The sequence below is a fragment of the Ptiloglossa arizonensis genome, chromosome 8 (genome assembly GCF_051014685.1).
Source record: "Ptiloglossa arizonensis isolate GNS036 chromosome 8, iyPtiAriz1_principal, whole genome shotgun sequence".
In the NCBI taxonomy this organism is placed as follows: domain Eukaryota; kingdom Metazoa; phylum Arthropoda; class Insecta; order Hymenoptera; family Colletidae; genus Ptiloglossa; species Ptiloglossa arizonensis.
The window spans coordinates 4,178,441-4,196,048 of NC_135055.1; the positions used below are offsets into that span (position 1 = coordinate 4,178,441).

General features: G+C 42.8%; 1 protein-coding gene across 1 annotated transcript in view; it reads right to left on the bottom strand.

Moving 5' to 3' along the window:
* Positions 1–912: 912 nt before the first annotated feature.
* Hmx (H6 family homeobox) overlaps positions 913–17,608 on the bottom strand; it is a 30,659-nt gene continuing 13,963 nt past the window's right edge. Inside the window, exons 2-3 of the mRNA XM_076318175.1 lie at positions 9,870–10,216; positions 913–1,751 (exon numbers count right to left, since the gene is read on the bottom strand). Coding sequence (XP_076174290.1) covers positions 913–1,751; positions 9,870–10,216 — 1,186 coding nt within the window. The remainder of the gene's footprint in view (positions 1,752–9,869; positions 10,217–17,608) is intronic.

Below are 17,608 nucleotides of genomic sequence, written 5' to 3' on the forward strand. Positions count from 1 at the left end.
ACTCCCCGAGCGCGTATGCTCCCTTTATACTTCGATGAACAATTTTATTAAAGTGAACGACCTCAATTGTTCCGTTTCGAACGTTCAATTTTATATACAAAATTAAAATTCGTTACAAAAGTACGTAAACCACGTTTTGGTTATATTTCAGCCCGAATCGCGTTATAACCTAGAAAGATTCCGTATCTCGAGAACGGCGGCAAATTTAAATGGTCGCGATTCGACAGTTTCAAACATCGTCTAAATCGCGACACGTGAAATTTCCATTTCCACGATCGGCTATCCATCAAACTCCAAAATAACCATCTCTCGTCGCTTCTTTGGTACGTTTACTTCCCCGCTCGTCGCCCCGTCTCGTTTCCCTCTAAAACAAACGCCAGAGAGAAACGCGGGAGGTTAGCCAACCGTCGCGTCTAAGTTTTCTCTCAAATGACCTTGAGCGGCCGCTTTATCGAGCGTCGAGTGTACACCACCCGGACCTCGTGCGTATCTCTTTACAAAAATAAAACCGTACACCCTCCCGGCCACAGCGAAACGCCGAAGCGGTCTCCGATCGAGTCGCCAACCCGTGGACCTCGTTAAAAGTTTCCACGAACACCCTACGGGATCCACTGCCCCCCCCCCCCCCCACGAGTAAAGTTCGAGAGAAGCTCCGCGAGAAAAAAAGAAAAAGAAGAAAGAAGAAGAGCAACCTCCAAACCAACCCAATCGTCCCGGTGATCGTACGAAAGAAAAGAAAGGTAAGAAAAAAAAAAACAGAGGAAAATAAAATAAATAAACAACGGGGTCCAAGATTGTCCGACGGCCGGTGGTTCAACCGGACAACGCGATCGTGGCGAGTCGCGAGAGAGACATCGTGCTGTCAGCGGCGGTTGGTTGCGGCGGGCCGACGGTCTCGTGAGCCGGACGGTGTTATTGCGAGGAGGATTGGGGTGGTTGTCCGTTAGGCGGCGGTGGCGGGGGTGGCGGCGGTTGTGGGTGTACCTGGTGGGGTAGGAGAGTGTGCGCCTGCACGTGAGCCGGATGATGATGGTGGTGCTGATGGTGATGGGAGTAGAAGATCGGCTGCGCGGCGGTTGGGGGGCAGGAGGTGCCGACGCCGACACCGACGCCGACGCCGACCGAGTGGGAGAGCGCCGACGTGGCGACCGACGCTGGCGCGGCAGCCGTGGGCGGCGCGGCTACCGACACCGAGACACCGCCGGACGCCCCGGTCCCGGCAGATGCCTCGTGATACAATATCGGCACCCTGACCAGTCTCTGCGCGGCGTGCGCCATGTTTGCCGCCTCGAGCTCGGCGGCCAGTTGCCTCTTCCACTTGTTACGACGATTCTGGAACCAGATCTTCACTTGGGTCTCTGTGAGCCGCAACGACGCCGCCAGACCGGCCCGTTCCGAGGAGGACAGGTAACGTTTCATGTCGAACGTGCTCTCCAGCTGGAAGACCTGCGACCTGGAGAACACCGTCCGCGTCTTCTTCTTTCGTTTCATGCTTCCGGAGTCGCGTCCGTCCACGCCGACCTGGACACTATTCTGACCACCGGCACCGCCGCCACCGCCACCTCCGCCTCCGCCGCCCCCGTTTCCCGCGCCACCGCCACCGTGGAGACCGGTGGAGTTCGTCGATTCCCCTTCACCGTCAGCCTCCTGGCAATCGTCCTGCTCGCCCAGGTCATCGTGCCCCTCGTCCCCCGACGACGGGCTCCGCGTCCGGTGCAGACGATCCTCTCCATTCTCGTCGTCCAGGTCGTCTACGGCAAATGAAAATTGGTATTTTTTTGAAAATTTCAACCTCGAGTGTTGGTACTGGTTGATCGAATCTCTTATCGGGGACGGAAACTTTTATCGAGGGACAGATTCTACATTTGATGGAAGATTTCCGGGTCATCTTGACATTGAGTTTACGGACATTTCTCGTGTCAAATTGACGCAAGAGAAATACGATAGATCCTCGAATCTTTTATTGGAGATGAGGACTTCTATCGAGGGACAGATTCTACACTTGATGGAAAATTTTTGGGTCATCTTGACATTGAGTTTACGGACATTTCTCGTGTCAAATTGACGCAAGAGAGATACGATTGATCGTCGAATCTCATATTGGAGATGAGAACTTTTATCGAGGGACAGATTCTACATTTGATGGAAGATTTCCGGGTCATTTTGACATTGGGTTTACGGACATTTCTCACGTTAAATTGATGCAAGAAAGATACGAGATCGAGAGATGACGATAGATTGTCGAATCTCTTATAAGGGACGGGTGATAAGAACTTTTATCGAGGGACATATTCTACCCTTAGTAGAAGATTTTTGAGTCATCTTGACATTGGGTTTATGGACATTTCTCGTGTCAAATTTACGCAAGAGAAATACATAGAATGACGCGTCCCGTAAATCTAGTACAACCCTTGCCGTACCACGCTTGGGTCTTTTTGGACTCAGAGAGACTTTTGAGATTTCTGGATTAGATCGTTAGTACAAGTTTCCTTAGTAATTAACGCTTTGCATTATAATTTTTTTTTTTTACCAACCAACTCTTCAATTCATTTACAAAAATAGATAAAGCAAGGGTGTTTCGATAAAATGTGGTATTGCAACATTGCAAAGTGTGTAACAAGTACATTTTTCATTTATATTAAGTAGTAAAGTAAGGTCTAGCTTGAAAGTGGAGTTGGTGTAAGAAATGTGATGTTGAACCACACTCGATGCAGGAGTAGTAAGGGTTAAGAAAGGTACGATGAAATAATCGAATATTTATTAAAAATATTGAACTGAAGAGGTGGAGTACTGCTTTTGCACTGTTTTTGATTCCATTGTGTAATATCATCACAATAGCCTCATTTTCTGGGCTTTGAAGGTAAAGATTTATGGGGAGATGTTTAAATACGGGGACTTTGAAAGTGGTAAAACAACCGTTTGGGATCGTTTTCGAAACTGATCATATAGGATAATACGCTTAAAAATAATCTAGACGAAAAATGTTCAAGTATTATAGATAAATAGAAGAATTACTTCTAAATTAAGGAGGATACAGTACTATGGTATATAGAATATGGACCGTGTCTAAAGATAACTAAAACGTGTGATCCAAACTATTCCTCACAAGTGTAATCTTTATTTCTCCCTACAATAGTATTTACTCTAAAAAGGCATGACTCTGGCAGTGTCTTTTCATTCTATTAAATTTGCATAAAAATTTATATCACACTGGATTTGAATTACGTGTTTCTACTATTGTAAGAAAAAAGAAAGATTACTCCTGGATTTGAGCAATTGTGTTACCCGTCGCTGGGTAGAATATAGTAAATGTCGAGTAATTTCTGCTTAAGTGTACCTCGCGAAAGCAACTAAAATTTCTGAGCCAATACTCGTTATTCCTTTCAAGTGCAATCTTTTCTTCTTTCTACAATAGGTATATTCATTCTAAGGAGGCACGACGAAACACGATCCTCTCGATGTAGTTTCATTGTTCCAATCCGAAACCCGTGCAGAAATGCATATCACGTCGATAGTACCCATTTAGCTCCCTCCATTTGGCACAATGACAATAAACTACCGATCATCGGCTGGATTCGAAGCGTATGTTTCCATTAATCGCGTACGCGCGCGCGTGCCGGCAAATTGAAGCGTTAATCGATATCGATGAGCAGCCTTCCGCAATCGTCGATACCAAAAACGTGTGTATTGTACACACAATACATTGTTCGCTCGAGTAACTTTTGTATTTCGTGGACTTTCAACGATAAACATTTAAGCGCTTCGCGAGAACCGTCGTAGGTGCGAATCGTTTAAATTAGTTAATTAAGTATACAACAACAACGGAGTCACGTTTTCGCGTATCGTGTGAAATTTATTCGATATCATGATTGTTGCAGATCGTTTGCAGCGCCGGATGTGTTAATTAACCGGTCCTTTAAAGCGTTTCTCGTGGATATAGGATCGACGACGAGAGACCCCTTGCGGTTTTGTTGATAAATTCGTCCGAGCGGCGCGGATTCGATTAATCACGGGGTTATTTATCTCCAGCGGCGTTGCATTTAACATGTAGTCGATTGATAGTCTCCTAATTAATATTCTATTTATCCAGTTTGACATAATCGCTTCGGCCCGATCACCAAAATATTTCACCTGGCCACAACCGGTTCTTCGCGCCTCTCGCACAATTTCGCTAATCTGTTATTTATTTGTCTTCGTTTTGTTTCGAAGTGAACGCTTCCACGAGTCTGTTTCATAGATCAATTAATCGCTCGTGGATGGTGCATTCCGTTTTCTATGTCGCTGAAAGTCAGAGTAACATTCTTTTCAATGTCCTTTGACACAATAGCGTATAACTCGAGAACGGTGAATCATTGAAGGTTGGAAAAAATTACACAAATAGTCGGAGCATGCGCGTATACGTGTACCAAATTTGAACTCGATGGGTGTAATACTTTCTCTAGAATTAATTTGCAAAGAAAGCTTCCTTACTGAGTAGAGATGTGAAAGAATTTTAACTCCATAGACGTGATATTTTCTCCGGAATTAATACACAGAGAAACCCTAAATTTGCGCTAGACTTACCTCTTTAATAGAAAGACACGTACAAAATTTGAACTCGATAAGTGCAATAGTTTCTCTAGAATTAATTTGCAAATAAACCTTTGCGTTTTCTAGACAACACTACCTCTTTACTGAGTAGACATGTGAAAGAATTTGAACTCCATAGCGGTGATACTTTCTCCGAAATTAATACACTAAAGAACCCTAATTTTGCGCTAGACTTACCTCTTTAAAAGACACGAAAATTAAACTCGATAGGTGTGATATTTCTTCTGAAATCAAAACCCAAAGAAATCTTTGCTGAACCAAACTACCTTCTCAAACCTAGTACAAACCTCGAGTGTTTTTCGACTGATCGCGTCCTCATAATACATTCTATTTCTGTAATTAAAACTGACTATAGGTAGATACGAGAATGCTCCTGTATGTCCTCGATCCTCTCATTGTGTCACAATATTAAAAGCACGACTGCATTCGGGAAATTTTCGATCTAAAAACCACGAGTACACAGTCAAACGGAAGAATACAAACTGGTGCAAACCTCGGGTGTTTTTCGACCCATCGCGTCCTCTTAATACATTCTATTTCTACAATTAAAACTGACGAGGATGCTCCCGTATGTTTTCGATCCTCTCATTGTGTCACAATATTAAAAGCACGACTGCATTCGGGAAATTTTCGATCTGAAAACCACGAGTACACAGTCAAACGGAAGAATACAAACTGGTGCAAACCTCGGGTGTTTTTCGACCCATCGCGTCCTCTTAATACATTCTATTTCTACAATTAAAACTGACTATAGGTAGATACGAGGATGCTCCTGTATGTCCTCGATCCTTTCATTGTGTCACAATATTAAAAGCACGACTACATTCGGGAAATCTTCCCGATTTGATATTTGAACTAAAAACCACGTGTGTACGGTCGAACGGAGGAATGCGTTAAATTTAACAGGATGACGTAAAAAATATCGCTCACTGCTCAACGTGTCACGTGTTCACACGAACAGTGACGAATATTAACAACCTTCTCACCTCCCTAGCGAAGCTCAAACGACACAGAGAAAATTCGAACGGTCGACTGCGTCTGTCGTCTAGCAGCGAGCAGCTACCAAGGCAGCCAAGTATTTTGGCGAAGTGGCAGGAGTAAAACGATCGGCGGGTAAGGCGATCGACGTTCGTTTGTCGTGGTGGAAGCCGTGGAAGCCGTACTGCTCGCCGTCCACGCTCGCGTTTATACACTTACGTATAACGGTGTACAGACCCTCGCCTTGCCCTTTTCTCTCCTTCCCTCTCCTCTCCTTTCCTCTTCATTCCACTCTGCTCTTTACGCGATCCGAGTCTTGCGACGCGCGCCCTATCGTCGCCCGAAAACATCCCTCGGTTCGGTTTCCCTCGACGCGCCGCGAAATCAAACAAACCGATCGCTTTGAAGACTGATACACCTAAGACTTCACGACGTGTCCACTCTCGTGGGCGTCGTTGTTTCTCTCTCTCTCTCTCTCTCTCTCTCTCTCTCAATAGTTCGTTATTTACGAGGAAATATTTACAGCAGCGGTAGAAGATCGGTGGTGGGGGAAGCTGAGCGGTACGGTGCTGGTGGTAACTGGGCGGTACGGCGGTGGAGATAGTTGAGCGGTATGGTGGGGGTAGCTCTCGTTGGAGACCTTGAGCGGCCAATTAACGTAGGCTTGTGCTAGCTAGCCATACATTGGTAATCTTTGCGCGACGAAGAGGAATTCTTTATGGAAAAAATACTGGTTAGTGCAGTACGAAAGAATTTTTAGCGTTTCGTGTACCATGAAAATTCTCTGTTAACGGGCAAGGAATTATGCTTCTTTTATATATTGGTAGGATACGATACAAAAAAATTACGTGAAAATTAACGAGAGAGTTTCCGAATCAGTGGGTCACGACGTGATTGTAAATGTAATACTTTATCGAGGAAAGTAATGTCGGGGAAGAATGCCAGTGGCTGAGTAATTAAAAAAAGAATTAAAAATTTTGCTCGTAGGGCAATCTAATTGCAATCATCGACACTGTGATAATTTTCGATAAGAATAGTAATGTTTTCTTAGGGTCTAAGTATACTAGAATCTTTGTTATACGAACACTCGTTACGCGAACATTCCAATTATTGGACATTCTCTTATGTGAATGTTCCATTATACAAACAGTATATTTTTGTATTAAAATACTGCATGCAAAAAGTATTTATTTCCTCCTGTAGGAGAAAATATATTTACAATGTTTTAGCGTGAAATTGGCATAGTGGTAGAAGATTTAATGATTAAGAAAATGAATTTTTCAGAAAACTCCAGTCAAGAATATGAAAAAGCAAAATGGCGCTGTCTAGTTAACAGAGAATTAACAAATGAAACAGTTGCGAGTCATTAATGACTCGACGATATCAATCACCGGTTAAGATAATTAATAAACTAGACGTCCTTGAAACCACAGCAAGGAACGTGTCAGTATTTATTTGAGAAGCTCAATCGATGATATGTTACATTTCCAACGGCTACCATGTTGTCATCCTAAAATATACCCCTTGGCTCGCACCCCTTCGACTCGAGGGTCTCTAATCTGGACTCGTGTAACCGCCGAGTCTACAGTTTTATGTGTAACTAAATTCAGGAAGCTTCCCTTTCTGCGATACTCCAAGCCGATAATATCGTACTCGACAACCTGTCTAAACAATACGTAATCGTTAATCCCTCGATTTTTGCAGCATGAGACAAAACGACGTAATGGACTTAAGTACTAATTCTCTGAATAAGTATCGATGTAATTCGAGGAAGAAATCGTATTTCGTCCGGTATTTGTTCGAACGTAGTCGATCGAAGTAATTGCAGCAACGAACCAATCGCGTTAATCGTTCGGAGTTTGGAATCATTGCTCCACGATACGCGTATCGGTATTATCCTTCTCCGCTCGAATATTGTATTCACTCGCACGATTTTCGGTGCTTGTACGCTACGGGAATGTTTATGGATCTATTACGCACAACTAGCCTAAATTTATGATCTGGCAACGCGACGCGATTTCACACATAATCATGGCCGTAGAATATATGGGATGTTTGTGTATATAGTACACCTAGCGCGCAGCTGAGGCCAACTGAGCGATTTTGAACGAGGCATCGACATGAAATCGTAGTAATTATCAAGAGGGGAAGTTCTTGCTTAATCTACGGGTCCGAACAACGTTCAATTTTATTAATTTTTAAACTTTAACGACACTCTTTTTGAAAATGGGGAAGGGGACAATAAAACAGGGGTGCACGAGGAAACATCCCCCTTTTCTTTTACCATTCCTCTTGCTGGAATAATCTTTCGAGTAATCTTCCTTCTCAAGGGATTCGCTCAATTATTAGTCCGTTTTAGAAATATTTATCAAAAATCGTCGAAAATCGGTCATCCCTTCTCGATAATTTTATCGGATCTCTTTCGTGTTTGTTCGTGTTTGTGAACTTATTTGTGTTTATGTTATTGAACTTATGGGCCGATAATGGTGGCAGCAATGTCAAGAGAATCAATTTGCATTGATAAATAACCAAATACGGTGAAACGGGCTTTTGAAAATATTTGTGAAAATTAAATTCTTCATTATTTTATGTACTATAAAGAGATCTTAAGTGGACGGTTGCCATTGTATAGTTGGAAATAGTTGCTTCTTTGACGGTATTCCCTGCGCTCGCATTTTCAAGGTTATCGTAATTCCCACCCAGAGGATCCCTATCGCGTGTCGAGCAATTTTAAAAATCTGTCGATTGCACATTCTGATCAAACTAAAATACCGTGAAACGCGTCATGTAAACTGTGCCATGCAACCGCAGGGTGTTGTAAAAAAACCCACTCCAACGTAACTAAAACATCGAGTTACCCGTGAAAACCGCAACAGTGGAACCGTAACGAGAAATAAAATTGAAGATCGAGAGCTTAAATCGTTGGTACAGTCGATGGCAAAAATATAGGGATCTGTTTGATTCAGTTTCGAGCGATCTGTTTCGGGGATTACCTTCTTTGGGTACAAATAAGTTTTTCGCCATTTTGTAACTGGAGAATTTTGCTCTCCAGAGTTGTTTTCAAGAGTATTTATTTATTTACTTTGCGTTTCTGTTGCACAATTTCTGAATACAAGATGTACATAATAAAAATAAAGAAACACGAAGTTAGGTAAGTAACAAAATATACAAAACAAAAGTGCAACGTGGCAAGGTGCAACTAAGGTTCTACAATCTAACCTCAATGCACGCTTCTCTAGTGAAAGCAGCATCGAAGGTAGGGGATCTTTCATACGAAGCATACGAGTGTCGAGGCAACTACCAGCATAGAGGCTCTCACACTTATTCACCATAGTAACTCTCGGGAGTGAAACTCTCAAGTAGATACCTAAAGTCGTAGTCGAGTAAACTGTCCGGTCAAGGACGCTTCTCTGTCGATGAAGACCGTCCTTTTTTTTACCTCCTCTCGATTGGTGTCACCTTCTTCGTTATCTTCTGTGATATGATATTAAAAGATTCACCATTTTATAAATAGAGACAAGGTGCATGCTGGCACGTGCTTTCACTCTTTAAGGAAATAGATGGGCAGAGTGATTTAGGTGTGAATGCAAGACGAGGGGACAGGAGTTCGTGGTAGAGGTAGAGAAGGTTTAGCCTTTCAAAGTCCTCGACTTCAACATTAGGACACTCAGGCCATTACGCTGGGTATCTACTTGAGAGTCTTACCCTCGAGAGCGATTCTTGAGGGCAAAACTCTCCGGTGGACACTAGACATCAAAATTTTAGTCTCCAAGGAAAATCCCTTAAGGATGAACCTGAATCATTTAGGATGCTTAGGTCTCTATGCTAGGTGTTCAAGTGTGAGCATCACTCTTCGGAGTCACTCTTGAGAGCAAAATTTCCAGAGAACACTAGGCATACAAATTTTAGCATCCAAGAAAGATCTTCCCAGGCTGGCCCTGAATTTTTTAGGACACTCGGGCCTTCGTGGTGTCCACTCGAGAGTCTTACCCTCCAGCGTCGCTCTCAGAACTCTTCAGAGGAGTCCGGGTGTTAACATTTTCATACACCAAACAGAACCCTCTAGGTTGTTGGCATTCTGCAGTCAAGTACCAATGTCTTGACACCCTGCAGTCGAGTACCAACGTGTTAACACTACAGTTTCCACGAGATCATTATATTTGTTCCACCCTGCAGTCGAGTACCAACGTTTTGACACTCTACAGTTTGCACGAGATCATTATGTTTGTTCCACCAAGTGTACCCTGACAACATGGCGACACGGTGTAGAATGGTAAGTACACATAAGCGATGAAACTCACCCCTTTGCGGGAAGGAAGCGGATGCGGGACTGACGCGGCTCAGGGTGCCAACGACGTCGCTCGGCGACGGATGCTCGAGCGTTTGCAGGCCATGTGTTGGCCTCCATGGAAACGGCCAACCAGCGCCGCCGGGTAGGACGCCGCGGATACCGTCGGCATCGACGATGTCCGATTGGCCAGTGACCTGCACAGCGTTGCTCAGCGCCGACGACGCGGCTGCCAGCCGCGAGTGATGCTGATGCTGTTGTTGCTGATGAAGGTGCTGCAACGTCGAGGGAAAGAACACTCCACCTACGCCAATACCGACCGGGTACCGGCCAGCGATCAACGAAGACATCAACCCCAATCTGAAAGGAGACGACGATCTGTTAGGTTGTTTAGTGATGATTTACAATCGTGGTGAATCTATTGGTCGTTCATGAAAGTAAGCAAGCAAGAAAACACTTTATTTTCGTACATTGGGACGTACCAGAAAATTAGGTTCAGATTTTAGGACATGTAAGAGTGAAAGAGTCCGAATAAATGTGGATCTAAAGCATTAGTTTCAGAGTGGTAAGTCGTTTTCTAGGAGACTTTATTGCGTATCTACAACTGATAGTAAGTCCTTAGGTCAAACACAATACATACTAGTACGTAGTACTTGTCATTTGGCAAGAGTAATAAGAAAACAACTTTTTCGATGTGATATCGTAGACATCACCTTGTGCGTTTACTTTTACGTTACAGACCCATGTCTGTTCAGGCGTTTTCGAGTCGGTTCAACGAGCATTATATGCTCCTGTAGTTTGTTTTTAATTTTTTTGGGACAGTTTGTTAACAGTACAGTTTGGAAAGTGGAAATTTTGTGATAGAAATTCCAACGTTGCAAATTACAAATTACGAGCCAATCGTTGGGCAAAGGAGAAGGGGAATTATTAAAAATGAAACGATATAACAATAAGAGGGAGCGAAATGTATATGAACAAAAAGTACATACGATATAGGGTAATCGCATTAAACGTAAAGAGACCGAAACCGGAATCGTAAATTCAATAACGAAATTTTTGAATTCTTTGACGTCATTTTATTATGTAATGTATCTCTAAGGTTTTATGGAAGGTCGAAACTGTTATGACGGAACAATATAAAAACTTACAGCTAGCTGTATACTTATACAGTTATCTTTATTGATCTCTGGCATATTAGTAGCATTATGCGCATCAGAGGAAAAAAAGTGAAAGGTGAGAAGCAGATCGTTGATCTGAGTTAAAGACTGCACTTAGGACTGAAAATATTGGCTGCTCAAGGTCACTGAGCCTTCCCCCACCTACGCTGTTGTATCGCCTTTTCGCGTAAACTTGCAGGCGCGTGCTTTCTATCTCGCAAAGAGAGAAGCGAACTGCACTGACTAGGGACGGTCGATTCACAGTAGAGAAAGTGACCTTGAACGACCAATATTTTCCGTTTTCACATTCACTTTATCCCACAGCTCTTTCATCCATTCAATTTCGCACCATTTCTTCTCAACATTTAAACTCACAAAGAGACTGCACAAAATACATTCTTCCTGTTTATTGAGTATAGATAGATATCCTTGGATACGTAACACACAAAATTAACCTAATTATCTATCAAAGAAGCTGTAATATTTTCATTCAAACAAGAAAAAACATTTCTTTTGCTAGAACGACAAAGTATCAAGTAGGATTGTCAAAGCCCTGAATGTTATTTTTCAATTACTTCAATTACAAACAGGGATACTCTTTTTCCCCAGATCGTTGTACGTAAACGGTGTATTTAATCCATAAAATTATATCCAATCCACTCCAAGCCTCCGTGTGCATGCTTGAGGGCTAAAAACATCGAGTCCGATCGACACCGATGGTTTCGAAAATCCCCGAAAACGATGGTAGCCGCTTACTCGTATTTTTCCGCGAGTTTTTCGGACCGTTTGGAGTGCGGGGGCCGTAAAAGTGAAACCGTTAGCGAAAATGTTTGGCTGGCGAGCCGTTTAAAGCCGCGCTCTAAATAAAACACCGCTAAAAAACTTGGATTAAAACAGCGGCCGCATTTCCTAGCGGCGGAGCGTTCTGAATGCGAGCAGCTCGTCGAGTTTACAACTCGAACGGTGGCCGTGTCCGAGGCGTCGAGCGCGATTCAGCCGAACCTGTCTTCTCTCCCCGAAAAAAACCGGCAAATGTTTCCAAACCCCATTTTATCCAGTCCGCAGCCGCGCAGAAGTGAATTCCACCCATTCTCTCGCTCTTTCTCCAGAGGTCGTTCCACGAGCGAACGTTATACAGGAGCAGGCGTGCCTGCAGTTTTCACCCCCCTCCCTCAAGCCCCCCGCCCCTCCAGATCCCCCTTACCACCTCACTGGTTCACCCTCTGCCCTCCACCCGGAAGCCATTAATATCTCCCCGGGCTACTTGGCCCTCGAGAGCTCAAAGGAATTTCGAGAGTTATGCCTATTAAGAGCGACGCTTGCGTCGCAACAATGACACCCAGCCCCGCTCGTTTAGCCTCGTTATTAAGAGCGAAAATCCGCTTATGGCTGCGGGCACCGCACGGAATCGTCGTACCTGCGCCGCCGTGAATTCTGACCGACTCGTACCTGCGAGCGTAGGACACGCGTATACGCGATGAATGAGGCGAGGTGTTCCCGCAAATAGCGGTATGGACGACCACTGTTCGCGTTTACAAACGGAGCTTTCGGTTATGGAGGTTATTAGAGCGTCGAGAGCCGATACCACGATAGATCTTTGTGGTTGGAATCTGGCTTGGGTAAGTGCAGCTGCGAATTGGGATTCCCGGGGATGAGTATCTGTAAGTTGGAACGAAATCGTTCGGTGGTTGCAAATAGAGTTCTTTGTTGCAGGCAGATAGAGGTTGTGACGATGTCTAGAGGTAGGTGGTTTCAGTTGGAATTCTTAAACAAGTATAGTCTGGTGACGTGTCTCTCGCAAGCGATCTAGAGGTAGATGTGTTCAGTTGGAATTCTTAAATATGTATCAAATGTGTGATATGTTTTTGTAAACAATAGCGTTGGCGGTAAATGTCTACCGATAGAGCTTCTTCTTTTTGTCCTTGTTATATGCCTTCTGGTTATGGAAGTTACTAAAGCGTCGAGATCCGGTACCATGTTAGATCTTTCACAGTGTTTGGAGTTAGATGTATTCAGTTGGAATTTTTAAATAAGTGAACTCTGGTGACATGTCTCCGCAAGCGATCTAGAGGTAGATGTGTTCAGTTGGAATTCTTAAATATGTATCAAATGTGTGACATGCCTTTGTAAACAATAGCGTTGACGGTAAATGTTTATCGATAGAGCTCCTTGTTATCTTTATTATATAGCTCTTTGTCGTAGCTTGTGAGATATTTAGAGTTAGGTACCTTTAATTGGAATCCTTAAAGAAGAGTATTCTGGTGATGTGTTTCTATACACGATAACGCTGGCAATATGTGCCTACAGTTGAGGTTATTTGTTACAGTAATATTATAACTAGTGCTTTTTGTTGTAGACAAATAGAGTTTATGACTTGTTTAGGGCTAGATACTTCCAGTTAGAATTCTCAGGTAAGTATACTCCGGTGACACGATTTTATAAATATTAGTGCTGACCGTAAATACCTACAACTAGAGCATCTGGCTTGATTAGAGCCAAGTAGCCTCTAGTTAAAATTCTCAAACAAGTATACTGTAACGACACGCTTTTGCAAATACCAGTGCTAACAGCTTATGTCTACCAACAGAAAACCTTGTTACTCGTTATCAACGAATGGAGCAACTAGCTTTAGAGTTACGTCCCATTAAAATTCCTAGAAAAAAGCATACTTTGGTGACAGATTCGTCAAGAATGCAAGTAGCAGTGTTGAGACCGTGGGTCCAAATCCGGAGCATCCAATAGATATAACAAAGAGTCCTCCGCAACGTATATCCACATCTAAAGCTATCAACCGTGCAGTACATCGTTGTAACTCTTCCACCACTCATACCAACATCTCTCCATCACAGTTCACCGAACAGAGCCCCGTGTCGTGTACCTACTCTCAGACCTCTCGAACGTAGTACCCGAACACAATCCACTCCTCTTGTGTAACCCAAGTTCTAAATGACTCTCGATCAGACCACGGACGTAAACGGTCCTCTTCACTGCGTTACAAACCAGACCTCGACGTAGCGTACCCGCAAATAGAGGTCGCGGCAATCCGTATCTGTCCCCAGAGACCCAGGCAACGCGTACCCATGGCCAGAGCTCTCAATTATGTCGGCCATTTTACCGGGTCGCGTGTTACAGCTGCCCAACGGCCGTGTAACGATCGTTACTCCTGATCAGCGCGCTAAGTGCAGCTGCGACCGCTTGACGCCCGCGACGCGACGGGAGCAACTTAACGCGAGCGCCGATTTGCGGCGACGATTTAGTCCGGGCTGAAATGTAGGTAGGTAGGTAGCCGAGTTCCGCACAGGGCAATACCGAAAGGTGGTAGGTAGAAGCTGAGGCTTCGGAAGCCATACTGCCTCCCCCCGGTGTTCCTGGCTCGCTTCCCTCGCAGTCCCGGCTTGCACCCGAGCAAACTGATCGCCGCTCGATGCACTTTCCTCTTGCACATGCTCGGCACCGATCGTCGCCGATTCCACCCGGGGGCTTGTCGGTCGAGCTGACCGAGCCGGTACATCGATTACTGCGGGATTCCTTAATCGCTGAGAGCTGTAGTTCAGAGACACCAATCTGGCGTTGATTCAGGGTTGGCTTTGATGGGAATCTTTCAGATATTGGCAACGTTTTTAAGCGTTTGATAAACTTTATTATTTCGAAGAATTTGCTTAACGAAGGGTAAGCAATTTTTTGAATTGGAGGCATTGCTATATAGAATTTACTAATCGCTGAGAGCAATCTGGCGTCGATTCAGGGTTAGCTTTGATGGGAATCTTTCAGATATTGGCAACGTTTTTAGGTGTTTGATAAAGTTTATTATTTCGAGGAATTTACTTATCGAAGGGTAAGCAATTTTTTGAATTGGAGGCATTGCTATTTAGGATTTACTACTCGCTGAGAGCTGTAGTTGAGAGACACCAATCTGGCGTCGATTCAGGTTTGGCTTTGATGGGAATCTTTCAGATATTGGCAACGTTTTTAGGTGTTTGATAAAGTTTATTATTTCGAAGAATTTGCTTAACGAAAGGTAAGCAATTTTTTGAATTGGAGGCATTGCTATATAGGATTTACTAATCGCTGAGAGCAATCTGGCGTCGATTCAGGGTTAGCTTTGATGGGAATCTTTCAGATATTGGCCACGTTTTTAGACGTTTGATAAAGTTTATTATTTTGAGGAATTTACTTATTGAAGGGTTAGTAATTTTTTGAATTGGAGGCATTGCTATATAGGATTTACTACTCGCTGAGAGCTGTAGCTGAGAGACACCAATCTGGCGTCGATTCAGGTTTGGCTTTGATGGGAATCTTTCAGATATTGGCAACGTTTTTAGGTGTTTGATAAAGTTTATTATTTCGAAGAATTTGCTTAACGAAGGGTAAGCAATTTTTTGAATTGGAGGCATTGCTATATAGGATTTTCTAATCGCTGAACGTCTTAGTTCAGAAACGTCAATCTGGTTCAGGGTTAACTTTGATGGGAATTTTTTAGAAATTGGAATCGTTTTTAGCACTATCGCTTTATCTATCACTTTGGGAAATTTTAATCGACGAAGAGTAGACTTTTCTTTTAATTGGAGTTTCATTTTTGAGTTGGGTCTGGAAACATTACAATGTAGGATTCCTCAATTGTTGGGAACTCTAGTTCAGAGACATGAATCTGGTATCAAATTTTTCATGAATTACAAACGTTTTTAGGTGTATGACGAAATCTACTGTTTCAAAGAGCTTACTCGATGAAAAGTAAGGTTTTTTTTTATATAGGACTGCTTAATCGTTAATAGCAGTAGTTCAGAGACATCAATCTATCAATTCAGAACCCCTATACATTGATGGAATTTTTCATAAACTGACATTTTATTTTCGAGTTACTTTTGGAAGAGAGTATGAAAGAATAAGAAATGATCAACTTCTTCCCAGCAGTGATTACCCAAAGGATGGAAAGAATTTCATGAAAACCCCCTAAATATCGCGTTACCTTGTTTCGAATAATTATGAACTTTCCCTAATTATTCAGAGGCTTCTCTAATTTAGTAGTTCGGGAATATCTCACCTGTTTGAATACCGAATATCGAATTTCCCACCGAAATCAATTTCCTGCTAATCGAAGATGAATGAACGACGAATCACAGGCCTTCCCGAATTTCTCGTTGCACGGATTCGAGCTACGTCGACCCAACAAACACCCGCTAAGAGCATTGATTATTGATGCTCGACGTGGCTCGTTTAATCAATGACACAGAGGTGGGGGGCATGGATGAACAAACAGTGACGCCAGCGAAAAAGACGAAACTAGTTCAATATCCTGATTCAGCCAAGCTGACTGAAGCAAATTATTAGACGTTGTTATTATAGAGTTTCTTGACACATATACAATGATACAATTAGGCATTTTGCGCGGATTTTCATAAGAGGTAAATGAGAACGAAAGGTCTTTCAAAGTTTCATTACGTTTATTTATACGAAACGTTTTCGAGTAGCGTTTGAGTCTTCTTAATAAACAATCGACAACCATGTTTTTATTCGTAAGCACTCACCAAAATATTTATGTATCTACTAATAACGAAAATTAAACGCTTAAGAAAAATACCGCAACCAAAGTTTTTTAACGTTATCGTGTTTTTTTCTTTTTTGTGTAATTATGCAGATGAAGACCCAAATACTCTTCAGTCAAAAATGTTTTCCATAAATAAACACAACGAAGCTCGAGAAGATTTCTCATTATTTTCTTAGCCACTCGAGCGTATTTTCAAATATTTTTGAAAAGCTGACTAAGTCCTTAGAGTCGACCCAAAGGTATTCCAGGATTAGATGCTAAGCACCACAGGGTGTCCCTGGATAAGTGTAAGAAACTTTAATAGGTTATCGAGGAGACCGGAGTATAAAATTTCGTACAAACATGGTTCCTATTTTAAATACTTAGATAGTTGGAGTAGTTCAAAGTTTTATTAGTGTCATGTTAAAATCACCGGTGAAGGTGTGTTGAAACACGATTTGTAGTAACGTACTTTACAGAATATATAGATAGCGCTGAAGCCTCTAATTCGTTGACTACGTAAACGTTCGCTTATATTTCGAGGAGAAAACAGAAATCCAATAAAACAGTGTTATTTAAAGTGCAGTCTATAGCCTATCGATCGACTGAGTGGATTGGTACACCGAACCGACATGACCGGTGCACCGAATTGATATTACTGGGCGATTTCACCTAATTTTCTCAAAAATTTGCACACCGATCTGCACATCGATCTTACTCCTTTAGTAATTAATCTAAACATTTCAGATAGTCGAATACAAAATTGAATTCACGACTAGAGTGAATTTTTTCTCCGAATCGATGTACTTGGGAAAGCAGTACGTCGTGAACTCCATTTTCGTTTGACATAATTTTTGACCGAACTCAATACAGGGTTGCGAATAACTATAAAGCCCCTAGTCCTCAATTTTACATTTCGGGGCGGTATTTATAGGCTCACTTACGACAAGAAGGGGGATTATGGGAGGGGCTACCAGGCCCACCGAGTTACCTGTTTAATCCAACTAGACCGCAATCAGAAAATATCAAGGGTTAAGCTCGTCAATATAATAAATAAAGGATAGACTCAAT